The following is a 12,076-nucleotide window of genomic DNA, read 5'->3' as shown; positions in this document are numbered from 1 at the left end:
TATGGGAATTCATTCTACAGATCCAGGCCAAGCTTCTGTCCTGGCTTGCTGAACACTCTCTGCATGTTTGCCTGTCCTCACAAGTAGCCACTTCTCCCAGCTCCTTCATCTCTGATTCACTGCAGCTCTGTGCCAGAGCCCTCTCCTATCACAATCAGCAACTCAAGTCTTTTGGGAGTGTCAGCCATGGATCAACACTGACTACTGAGCTTCAGCTTCTTTCCCAGAATGGACTTCCTGTTGCAACACCCAAGGTTTACAAACTTCTTCTGTAAACAGCTCCTCTTTGGTGACTGAGCTTTCCAGAACATAGTCACTGGGTTTTTTGTTTGTCTGCTTTTTAACCTTAAACAATCCCTGTCCCCCAGCCTCTCCTCACCACTGCCGTGCCAGGGTCCTGCAGCCACAGTGCAGTGGTCTGGAGCTTAGCCCAAGACAAGGAATGGAAATCCTTGGCAGGGAAAGCTGGCATCTCACAGATTAGATCTGTTGTGGATGGAGAACATCCCCATCCTGTGGGAGCTGCTCAGCTGCTGGGGTTTCCTGCTGCTTTTTCAGCCTGCCGCACAAGAGGAGGGTACCATCCCTCAGCCAAGCTGACTCAACTGAGGGGGTGGAAATGATGATTTCTTTACTTTTCCCCCCTCCAAACTGCTTATTAGCTGTGCTTGCAAAGCAAAATTCAAACAACCCAGCTTGTAATCATCAGCAGGAAACTTGCAACTTGAAACCCTCCTAGTTTTCCTTTAGATAATCTTGAGATTGCAGGGAGCATCAGTTCCTGGCGGAACAGCAGCTGGGACACACAACAAGTATATGAAGTTTCAAGCTGATGAGTTGCTGTTATGTGACTCAACTGAGCTCTGTGGAGGTCACTGTGACATCTACAGACAGAGGGTCTCAGGGAATAAGGAACAGCAGGAAACCCTCTCCTCTGGGGACATGCAAATTTATTGATAAAAATGTGATTAAGGATAGGAAAAATCTCAATACTGCAAGATGTGCTGTAACTGTTGTCCAGAGTGGTATCAAAAGTTACTATCTCAAGTTTCCAAGTGTTAGACATGGACCCATGCATTCTACTCCCAAGAGGTACAAAACCAGCTTATATGGGCTAAAAAGGTTTGCCAGACAATTTCTGACAGCAGAGAACCAAGAACCTCAAAGGCACCTTCTTTTGAAATGCTCAGCAGCATGAGAGAAGAGGTAGAGATCCACAGGCCAGATAAAATCTGCAGGGAATAACCCTGCCTGGTGATTCTATCCAAGCCAGTCTGTCAGGAGCTTCAACAACTCGCTTTTCAAAAGGCTTATTCCCTCACTTCTACACTCCAGTAACCAGTCCTTGGCATTCATCACTGATGACTGTGATCAACCTCAGGTAATCCACAGTTGCTTATCAAGCTGACCATCCCCAGAAAGGTTTTCCTGGTATCTCTAATCCAAAAGAATAACAGAGGGTGCAAAACAATTCCTTTTCATCCCCTAGTATGTGCTGGCCAGGAGCAAACAACCTTCCTGAGCAGATAAGCAAACAAAAACCCAACAGAAAACCAACCCTCAAACCCCAGAAATATCAAACTATTTTACCCAAGTCTGACTAAAAAGCAGCATCCTGAACACACACAAGATGTGTTTGCTTTTAGATGACCTGGTCCTTTCAGTGATTCAAGGAAAGGCTTCACTTCTGTCTGCTTTCCTCTAGGGTGGGGCTTTCCTAGGAGGTTCTTCAGACCTTTGAGCTCAGCTAAAGCAGCTCTGTAAGATGCTGCCAAGTCAGAACCACTGGGCACACGATGACTGATCTCAGTTTGGAAGGAATTAAGACAGAAGAGGAAATCCTCATGTCAGCCCAGTCAGGAGACTGAGATAAAGGCTTGGAGAGCTTGAGCCCTGAGAAGGACCAAGGCTTCCTTCCACAGAAACTGGAGAAGGAGGAAAGGGTCTGCAAGCAGAAGCATCTCCTGGCTCAGATTATCACAGCAAACCCTGAGAAACAGAGGGTAGTGACTGGATTGTTCAGTAAACGAGTGCAGCTTGCAGCTCTGGGAAGAAACTGTGACAGAAAAGCACAGATACACAAGACACATTTTACCTAGTAGCACATTTAACCACAGCTCAGAGAGATTATAAAAGCAGAAGCCAGGACAGGAATGCAAGTAACAAACATACGCTGAAAATGTGCCAAGTCTCCTTGGTTTACAAAATTGTACTGGAATCAGCACTGATCTTTCCAGCACATAAACTAAAATCCCCAAGATTATACAGCCCTCCAGGCACAAGTAAAATCCAGGTGTGTGGATGCTTCTCCTAGCACCAGCCAAAAGCAGAGAGGCTTGTGCAGTGCCAGAAGACACAGGGACAGGCAGCAGAACTCCAACTGGAAGGAGGCCTTACCAAAGTCCATGCGGTCCTTATGGTTACGCTGCAAGAGGCCCAGCAGGAGCTGCCTCAGGTGGCTTGATGTCTCCCTGGGGATGCTAGGATTGAAAACAAAAGCAAAATAAGAGACTTGTGGTCTACTTAAACTGCTTTTACATATTCAGGAAGGCAACTGGCAAATGCAAACTCACTCCATGCCTGCTGGGCCAGGAACACCAGGAGCTCACTGGAGGGAGGCTGATCAGAAATGTCTTTATTTGAGTCTCTGGCTTTCACTCCCTACTGCCATTGGCAGGCTACAGCTAATTTTGCTTCAGTGGCCTCTCCCATGAGCACCTGCAGATCCTTCCCTTAACAGTGTCATCCCTCTGGTGCTCAGCTAAGCCAGATTAGCTTGGCTAATTCCACTTGCAGTATTTCACACATAATAAATAAAATCACTCCTGCTTGCTCTAATGGGAATAAGATCACTAGAACAAAGCAATTTCCAAAGGGAAGCTTCCAATTAAGGCACTAGTGGTGAAATGTATCACCAATTACTACCATTTTATTAAGGCATTTATTTTTCAGTGCAGCTTATGAAAGACTAGCAAGTAACCTTTTGCTATTTGCTTCCTTGACATATAGCATAGATTAATCAAAGGCCACTAAGATGTGAGCAACTGCCACCTCAGCAAGCTAAAATTTGTGCACTTATTACCTCACTTTTCAGCATAGTTAGGAAGAAAATATTCTTTTCAACAGCCTTTGAAGCACAAAAGAGCTGGTAAAGCACTGTGCTCTCCCTCACCCCACAAGCAGATGGGGGAGAGGCCAGGGCAGCTTTTCATAACCCCAGTAGATTGAAAAATGCAGGGAATAAATGAATGGATTAAGTCAAGGAAAGCAGAGTTCAGCTCTTGCATAAGTGGATTCAGCTCTGCTGACTTCCCTCCATCCCCAGAAGTGCTGCTGGGGGCTTTGGGCTGGGGCAGAGCTCTCCTAGAGAAGCGTGGGTGGTTGCAGCTCCCCTCAGTATTAATTCTGTTTATCATGGCTGTTCCCAGCATGGCCCCCACACTCTGCCAGGATTTCCCCTCTCCCCATGCTGGGTCAGCTGAGGTAATGACTTGTGTGCCCAGCACAGTAATTTTAGCTCTCAGTGGCTCTGGCATCAGTCACTGCCCTGAGGCCAAGCCTGACCAATGCTGGGAGGAAAAACCCTTCCTTTATCATCTCCACCAACACACCCTACCACAGACAGGGGTAAAATAGAAGCTAGCTCAAAAACAGTGAGGAGAAAAAAAGGTGCTGGCTAGCACCAGACTCCTGTCCAGAGAAGCAGGAGATGGCAGGCAAGGTACATGTTACACATTTCAGTACCACCCAGTTATTTCTCTGTGAAGCCCTAGGCCTTGCTGGGGCAGGAATTTGAACCCAGTGATTCCAAGATCCGAGAATGATGGCAAGCATCCTTCATCCTTGTGTGTACTGGAGGAGTTGCTTTTCCATCCCTAAAATGGTTTTGTGCACCTTCTCAGGTTGACACAGGAGGAGGCCACCAGGACTCTGGAAGGGATGCAGATGGACTGAGACTCAAATTGAGCCTCCCATCAAAAGAGGTGTCCCTTGGAAGCACACTGTGTAATGGAATAACCCAAAGATACCAGAGCAAGCAGCCTCCTGAAAAATGCATTAGTGCTGGAGTCCTGCAGCCCTGCAGTGTTATCATCATCATTTATTTATCTGTGACACATAAAGCTCTCATTCAAAATGAGTCCATTTCCCAGCTATGACTTTAACCTTGGTTTTAAAGCCAAGAAACAGGTACATCAACTCATAGACTTCAGCTGGCACAACACAGGTGAAGAGGATGCAGATTAACAGCCTGTTTGTCTCCTCTTACCTCCCATGTCCAAAGCATCAAGCATTGCTACCCTTCAGTATCATTTTCTAGGGCCATCTTTTTAAACATAAGCAACAAATCTGCCTCCTTGCCCCCATGACCTGGATGTACTTTGCTATGCAAACCAGCACAATGAATGTTCATTATTTAGATCAGCACTATTAAAATTGTGAAGCCTTCAGGCTTCTGCTGCCATGGGCTCCCCAGAATGCTCAGAACAGCATCTCCTCACCTGTCAGCAGCAGCAGTGCAGCCAGGGACTGCTTCCCCACTCTGTTCCCAAGCCAAAACACTTTCCCTGGCCATGGAAAGGAAGTGTGTGCCAGCCTGCATAGTCCCAAGGAAAATGAAACCAAATCCTGGCACTGCTGCAGTCTGAGAAAGAGGTCTCTGGAGTAGTTTTGTGTTTCATCCTGTGCTGGCAGGGCACTCAAGGAGTTTATTCATGTTTACTCAGGAATAGCACAGATTGCAGCCCATGCTAAAGAGACACGACTTCGGAAAGAGGGAATTGCCATTTACACAAAGGCCACCTCAGATCTGACTTCCACAGTGAGAAAAACAATCAGCTTGGATCTGAATTTTGGAAGAATTCGGTAGATCAAAAGTGCAGATAAGTGAAAATGGCAAATGCAGACTGCAAAGGACTCAAAGGACTAATCCCTACAAGAACAGACATGCTCTCCTCTTACAGCTGAGTTCAATTTCTGCCCTTCCCTGCACCATGTGCCAAACAACAGCAGGGCACTGAGATCAACACAAAACTTGGTTTTATGGATTAATTTCTCATTTAGTAAGAGGAGCTACCTCAAAGGTGAGCAGCCATGTTTTGGGCTGTGTAGGAAAAACAGAAGCTTTACTTTCTGCTCACACAGACAGGCTCCAACTATGCAGTAACATTTTTGCTTTAAATTGTTTATTTTCAGGTGTTTTACTCCATCACACCATCTGGTCCAGTCCGGGTTCTACCAGAGGTAATCCTAGTAGAAATTTGTGCCTTCTCCCTTTAATTACTTCCTTTTTTGATCTGGGGAAATTAACTGCATATCACAAGTCACTGATAAGAGCTCCAGCTTCTTGACAGCTCCTTCCAGTTATCTCTTGGAGCTGTCTGAACTGATAAGGGAAAAGAAAAATCCATATACAGCAACCCAATGAACTTCCTGCATATATAGCTGCTTTAGTAGCTCTGCCAACTGGGAGCTAACTTGCTGGTTAAAGGGCCATCCAGATTTTAGATATATAATCTGGAACTTCAGTCCTGTCTCTGTACCAGGCTGAGATTTTCAGAGCCAGCACGAGCTTCTGCTTTCAGAGCTTAGAAATGAAAAGGAAAGACCACAGCAACAAAACCAAAATACCCTGACAAATCACAGCACCGAGCAGAGAGGTAACATACACCCCGTTGGGATGAGAGCAGCTCTCTTCCCCCTGGAAACTGCAGCAGTGTCCATTTCCAGGGAGGTTATAGTATTTCCCCCAAGAGCAGGATGGACACAAGCAGTTGCTGCCCTGACACGTGAGAAATGGGAATGTGATCTGCAGTCAGGTATGGCAGGTTACAGCAGAGGCTGCAGCCTGGCTGCTCGCACGATCCCAGAATTGCCTTCAGTTCCTCCCAAGGCTCTCAGCCTCAGGGGAGCCATGTGTGGAACAGGACCTCTAGCTGGCTCTTGGAATCACCAACAACCCTGAATTTTTGGAATGTAGGAGAACAGTGTCTGCAGAGAGACAGAACACCCCAACCCTGACTATCTGCTGCCATCAGACTTTCCCTGGGCCACATCACTGCTAGCTTCAGGAATGGGGAAAGGCAGGAGGCCAAATATTTTAGTCACCTCCCCAAGTGACAAGCCAGGAGCATGCAAGGACAGGTGTAAACACAGAGTAAACAAGTGCCTACAAACATTGACACTGGAAAAATTCTTACTTGGGCATCAGCATCTTGTTTTTCTCATAGAAGAGGCGGAGATCCTGTGGGCTGCTGGCCTGTGGGGGAGAAAGAAACCAGCACATGAAGCAGTTGACAATGAAGGAAAGGGATTAGTACTTCTATTTCATTGTAGCTCTGAAGAGCAGAGGCACTTTTTAATTGCTGGACCAGCACAGGCAATGCAGCTTGCTTTAGACTGAAAAGCCAGCCCTGTGCTGCAGTAAAAATACAATATTTCAACCTGCTGCCCTTTTGTCCCTGACCTGGTTCTGTCCTGCTCTGCCCTTCCACAGGCTGAGCTTCACTGCAGGGCGCTCTGATGCTCAGGTTTGGGCTGGCCTAATAGCCTCACCCAGGAGACTAAATAATTGTAGACATGAAGAGTCCCAAATGATGAATGGCAGATCCTGCTGAGAACATGGATTAATGCTGCAGGGCATTTAGAAAAGGGGCAGAGAGCCTGTTGATGGGCAAGGGATCTGTGAAGAGGCTAGGAACATGGAGAAACAGCAACTGAATTAGGATTTTCTTCTTTAGTTCCAGGAAGCCAGAAGGTCTCAAGCCACAGCTCCTATTTTATTTGTGCAGTAATAAACACAACTGTGGGGGATGATGATGACAAGAGTCCAAATTCTGAGAGATGGGATTAAAAAAAAGGTGGGGGCTAGGCACAAGAGGTTTAAAGCTGAGGTTAAAAATAAAATCACCACTAGACAAGCACAGACACATAAAAATCCCCTAATATAAATTCTCCACTTGTGTTCATGCAATGAATAATACAGGCCAGTAAATTAACCCTAGTGTTTCAAGCTTTTCTGTTTAGGCAAAGTTGCTTTATTAAAGGCAGAGCAGGCTGGCTGGCACAACACAGACATGAAGGCACATAAACAGGGCAGGAAGATCAGAGGGATTCATCTGCAATCAATTATTAGTGCAGCAGAGTGTGTAGGAAAGTGTGAATGAGGAGGCTACAGGCAGCTTCTCCTGATGTTCAGGGCAGGCTCAAAAACCCCTTGAGCCTTCCACCTACTTCTATTTCTAAATTAGAAGCATTTAAGGTCAATTAAGATGCTTAAAATGGCAAATCAGACAGGCCAATCTGCAGATGGCCATCAAAATACCACTAACACTGTATGGCTGGAAAAGCAGCCACATAAGATGCTGTTTCAACATCACCTACTCCCCTCTGGCTGAAGATGAAAATTAAGGATAACTGAGAGCTCAGTAAAAAAACCTCAAAAGAAACCAAAGGCAGTCTCAAAAGCTGATAGTATCAACACACTTGTGTAGTACTCATCAGGGCAGTGTTTTTTACACAGCCTTATGAACAGAAGCTACACCAAAAGAACATCAAAATTAAAGCAGAGCACCTTGTTAGACAGATGTCAAACTACATCATAATTTCCAACTGCTGCCAGTCAATTTGATTCAGGAAAACTCCATTTTACACCTTCCCCTGGCAGGTCTTGGAATGTAATTAGATTAATAATTGGCAAACTTCAGGGAGGCAAGCATACACACTGCACCAAACGGCCTGGCCACATCGCCCAGAGTGATGACGAATATTCCTGACAAAGAAAAAGGAGGGGCAGAACTCCAGCCCAGGGAGGTAAGAGCTCATTCACTTCAGAGAGATATAAGCCTTGGCTGTTTGCTCTGGTCATTTCCTGTTGCAACAGCTCAATTGTTTCACAAATACAATGAAGCTCTGATCTACTTCAAACACTGTTTTGTTAGAAATTTTCCTGGCAATAGAGAGCATATTCAATGCAGCACATATAGGAAGACCAGTTCATTAGAGAAGGTTTCTAAGCACTGGCTTGGACAGAAACAAAGTTCTCAATGAAGTTTTCCTCCTCTTTGTACAAATTCAAGAGATGTCTCTGTAGGGATGCTGTTCCTCCACATTTGGCTGTCTCAGTACCATCCCCACTTGCTCTGCAGGGACCCTACCGGGCTGCCAGGCTCCTCCCCTCCCAGACCACACTCCCTCACTTGGGCTGTGCCTGAGCCTGTGATTCAAGGCTGGTCCCCAGTGCAGATACCAGGGGAAGAGAGTCATTCTAGTGAGTGCCCAGCACAGACAGCCATGGATCACTATTAATTTGGTGAAACCAACTGCAGCTTCGTGCAGCTTCACTATTAATTGACTGAGTCACACAGTTCTGCTCCCAGTAAGCCGTCCACTGCTCTCTTGCTGTCATACAATTCATAAAGCACTAGGACCCTCAGCCACTTTGCTCACCTCTCCTTTCAATTAGTGCTTCTCTAAGAATCATGGAAAATAAAACCAACTCAAGTTTGTAATACAGGAAAAATGTCACTTGAATTCCCTTGTCTAGGAAGCTAAAACTTAAACTGAAATCTGCCTTCCAAGCAGATACACCCAGCCCAAGATAAAAACACCAGAGGCAAGAAACAACCACACCATTCAAAGTACACAGAGCCAACTTCTGCCTGTGGGACAACATCCATCTATCAGAACCAGGGATGCAGAACAGCTCAGCTTTCCCTAAGGCCAGGAGGGCACACCAGCAGGTCAGTTCACACCCTCAGTCCCCCTCTCATGTCACTAGGAGCAGCTGCATTTTGGTTTTGTCTACCATTTCTATATATAGAGGCAATTGGGCAAATTTAATCCTGCCACTCTGTTACTTTGTCCCGAGCAGCAGTGGAAATATGTTGAGCCAACAAAGGCATTCAGCAGAACCCTGCCAAATCCCCTTCAGTGCTGGCTGCCTGGCAGTGAATTGCATGTGAAAATCAGGCAGGGTGGTGCTTCCAAAAGCACTCAGCAGTGGATTTGTCATGCTTGGGCCATGGCTGGATGCAAAAGTCCAACATTCAGACAGAAGAGGGCCAGAGACTTTCACACCTTCCCTGAAGAGCTCTGTCTATTCAACACTCCATAGCAGGTGTATGGTATTGCCCTGCTCTTTGAGCCCATTCCTTGGGGATTTAGAGGTGAAGAAAGGGGATTCGGTTATGTTAGAAAGAAAAAATAAGTAATGTTGTTTCTAGCTCAGCAGCTCTAGGGAAAATCTTGAAAACCTACTGGAAATACTGTCTGATATTTTAAGACTCCCACAACTAAGTGGCTGGCATTCAGAGGACTTGAAAGCGCAAGGACCAGAAACAAGCAAACAAAAAACCCACCCCCCGAACCTTTTCGTTAGGAGTCCGTGGATTTCTCTCTACTGCCAACAGAGCATGGTAAGACCCACAAGCACTGGTCCAAAAGCCAGTGTTCCACTGACTGGTCCAAAAGCCAGTGTTCCAGCAACAAGTCAATCACTGCGCCCAGTCTCAGCAGAATTACCCACCAGTTCCAGGAATTCCTGTCCCCATGGACACAGAACACTCCAAAGGAACAGAGCTGGGAACAGAAGAGCAAGCTGCCTAACAAATATACCATGGGTTCAAATTCTTGGCATAAACCCCAGCCTTTCCTGGTGTTCCTCAAGGCCATTTCACAACATAGAAGTTGCTGTAAGTGATACATAATCCCAGTACTTATGCAGACAGAATTAACTCAGAATTAAAGCAGTGAACTTGGTACACCAGACTTAGAATTTAATTTTTCACCTAACAGCTATCTGGGGTGAGAACATACACAGGCAGGTTAACTCTTTCAGAGCTGCCAGACCAGGCAGAAAAACTTGCATTAATTCTCTTGTCACTTCCCTGCTCTTTGGCTCACTCTCCCCCAGACACAGGGCACCATGTCCTTAGAAAGCTCAAGATTCCTGCAAAGGCTCAGACAGCAGACAACCAGGTTTCGTAGTGTTTAGCAGGATCTGATGTCCCATTGCCACTGCCAGAGCCAGCTCTGACACAACCTGCATGTGCTCAGTGGGATGTCTGCTCACCAAGATTTAAAAGGGGTCACACAACAGAAGCCACCAGAAATATTAGTGTGATTCCTCCCACACAGGAAAAAAAAAAAAAAAGAAAGAGGAGATTGAGGTCATTTAACTAATCATATTTAAAAGACCATCTGACAAGGACTAGATTGATTTTGGATTGTTTTAGACCTTGTGTAAATCTTTCTTCTCTTGCCTCCAGCTTTGCTTCTGGTTGTCACTTGTTTACACAGCCAGCACCACCTCACGGTGGGCATGGGGTCCCAAACTTTTCAACTCAGGTAAGGACAAGAATAAACTACTACACTCCCAAGGCACTTCCCAGGTCTGGTCAGGAGGAGCAGGAAAATGCTCTGTTCAAGTCCTGTCCTCAGTGACAAAAATGCAGAGATATGAGTGCAGACCACTTATTAGGCAAGGCAAATTAACAATTCCACATTAACACAGCACTCAGCAAATCTGTTTATAGGGATTATGAATCCCATTAATCTCATCCCTATGGCAGTCTCACTGTTTTGTTTATGGGGATGTTTAATACAAAAAGCTCCTTAAGAAAGCTTCACCAGCCACCCTACCAACTGTTCACATCTGAGCATCAGCAGCTTCTTTGTTCTCTGTGTGCAGTGAGGCAGGGAAGGGACAGGAATGGCTCTGGGAAATTGCCTTGGGTGACCCAGCTATAGTTAATTTTAACTCTGAGACAGCCAGAAATCACATTCATGCACATGCACATCTCTGTCTTGATTTACAAGCACTTTCAGGATTGACAGCTGCCTCAGCCTTTCCACACATTTGATCTTTTTTCCATCTAACCCATTTCCCCGAAGCCCTGTTTTATTTTTAGGCAGCTCGTTCCTCCTCACTGCAGATAACACTGGAGTCCTTTTTGCTGGCATCTTCCTGAAGGTGCCTCCTTGGCTCAGGCAGTGGCAGCTACAGCACCCAAACTCAGCATGTTCCATGCCACCCAGCTCCAGATTCCCATGGGAATCTCAGCTAGACAGAGAAGAGGGGCTGTCTTTGCCAGCCTGGGAGGGAAAGTACGCTGAGGATTTAGCCCAAAGAGGTTCACTCAGAAATCCAGTTCCTGGCTTCCCTGTCCAACTGGGTCTGCTGGTGGCACTGTGTGCAATCTGCCTGTTTTCTTCCCACCTATTGGTAGACATCCCTCCCAAAAGAACTCATTCCTACTCATGGTGTCCCAATCACCTCTGTCCCCTACCCCTCTTTTCTCCTAAAAGCCCTGTAAACACCAGCTTCTTGCCTGCTCAGTGACCACCAGCAAATTCTTACAACACAGTCATAACAAAGAAAGCCAGTTAACCTTTAACCAGCTTCCCCTAGACAGGCTTCTTTCACCTGCATCTCAAGCTGGAAGGCAATTTGTGACACACATGGCCAAAACAAATAGATGGGGCACAAAGAACCATCTGGGCTGAGCTCCTCTCTCCCCCTGATCAAACACATCCACAGCTGCTACTGCAGTCACAAACAGGGCCTGGCATTTTCAAAATACAAAATACAACCTCCAAAAGAGGAAAGGGTGTGGGGAAAACTGAAATAGAGAGACCAATAACCCCCATTCCCAGCCCAACAGATGTTTATGGGAGAGAGTTATCTAATGAGACAAGCACAAAACAAGGTCAGGAACTGCTGGGCAGGGACTGAAGTGTCCCCTCACTGCTCACTCCAAGGCAGGGCATTGCTATGGCTCAATCAGAGACAAAGAACCCCTATGATAAAGTCACCACATTAAACAGCAATTAAATCATTTGAATGAGTAGGTATCAAGGTGCCTTAAGAGACTAAAAGGCACCAAGATACAAGAGAGAATCTGTGCCAGGCTCTCCTATGCATGCAGTCAAAGCTTGCTTTCTCCTCCCCTCCATTTTCTTTTTAACACACAAATACTTATTTTCTTTCATCCTCACAGTCCTTTTCTCCTCTCAAACAAAGATACCAGCACTGATGACAAGTGGATGCAGCCAGTAAACAGAAGCCATTCCAAAGTTT

The 12,076-nt window shown here is 46.0% G+C and overlaps 1 protein-coding gene across 4 annotated transcripts in view; it reads right to left on the bottom strand.

Annotated features, from left to right (window-relative positions):
• Window positions 1-12,076, bottom strand: part of ULK1 (unc-51 like autophagy activating kinase 1) — a 77,146-nt gene that overhangs the window by 35,095 nt on the left and 29,975 nt on the right. For all 4 annotated transcript variants that reach the window (XM_053959224.1, XM_053959223.1, XM_053959226.1 and 1 more), the window contains exons 10-11: window positions 6,198-6,256; window positions 2,398-2,480 (exon numbers count right to left, since the gene is read on the bottom strand). In XM_053959224.1, the coding sequence (XP_053815199.1) occupies window positions 2,398-2,480; window positions 6,198-6,256 (142 nt within the window). The remainder of the gene's footprint in view (window positions 1-2,397; window positions 2,481-6,197; window positions 6,257-12,076) is intronic.

Source organism: Vidua chalybeata, chromosome 18 (assembly GCF_026979565.1).
Source record: "Vidua chalybeata isolate OUT-0048 chromosome 18, bVidCha1 merged haplotype, whole genome shotgun sequence".
NCBI lineage: Eukaryota > Metazoa > Chordata > Aves > Passeriformes > Viduidae > Vidua > Vidua chalybeata.
Note: the sequence above shows the minus strand (reverse complement) of the source record. Positions and strands in the feature narration are given on the sequence as shown.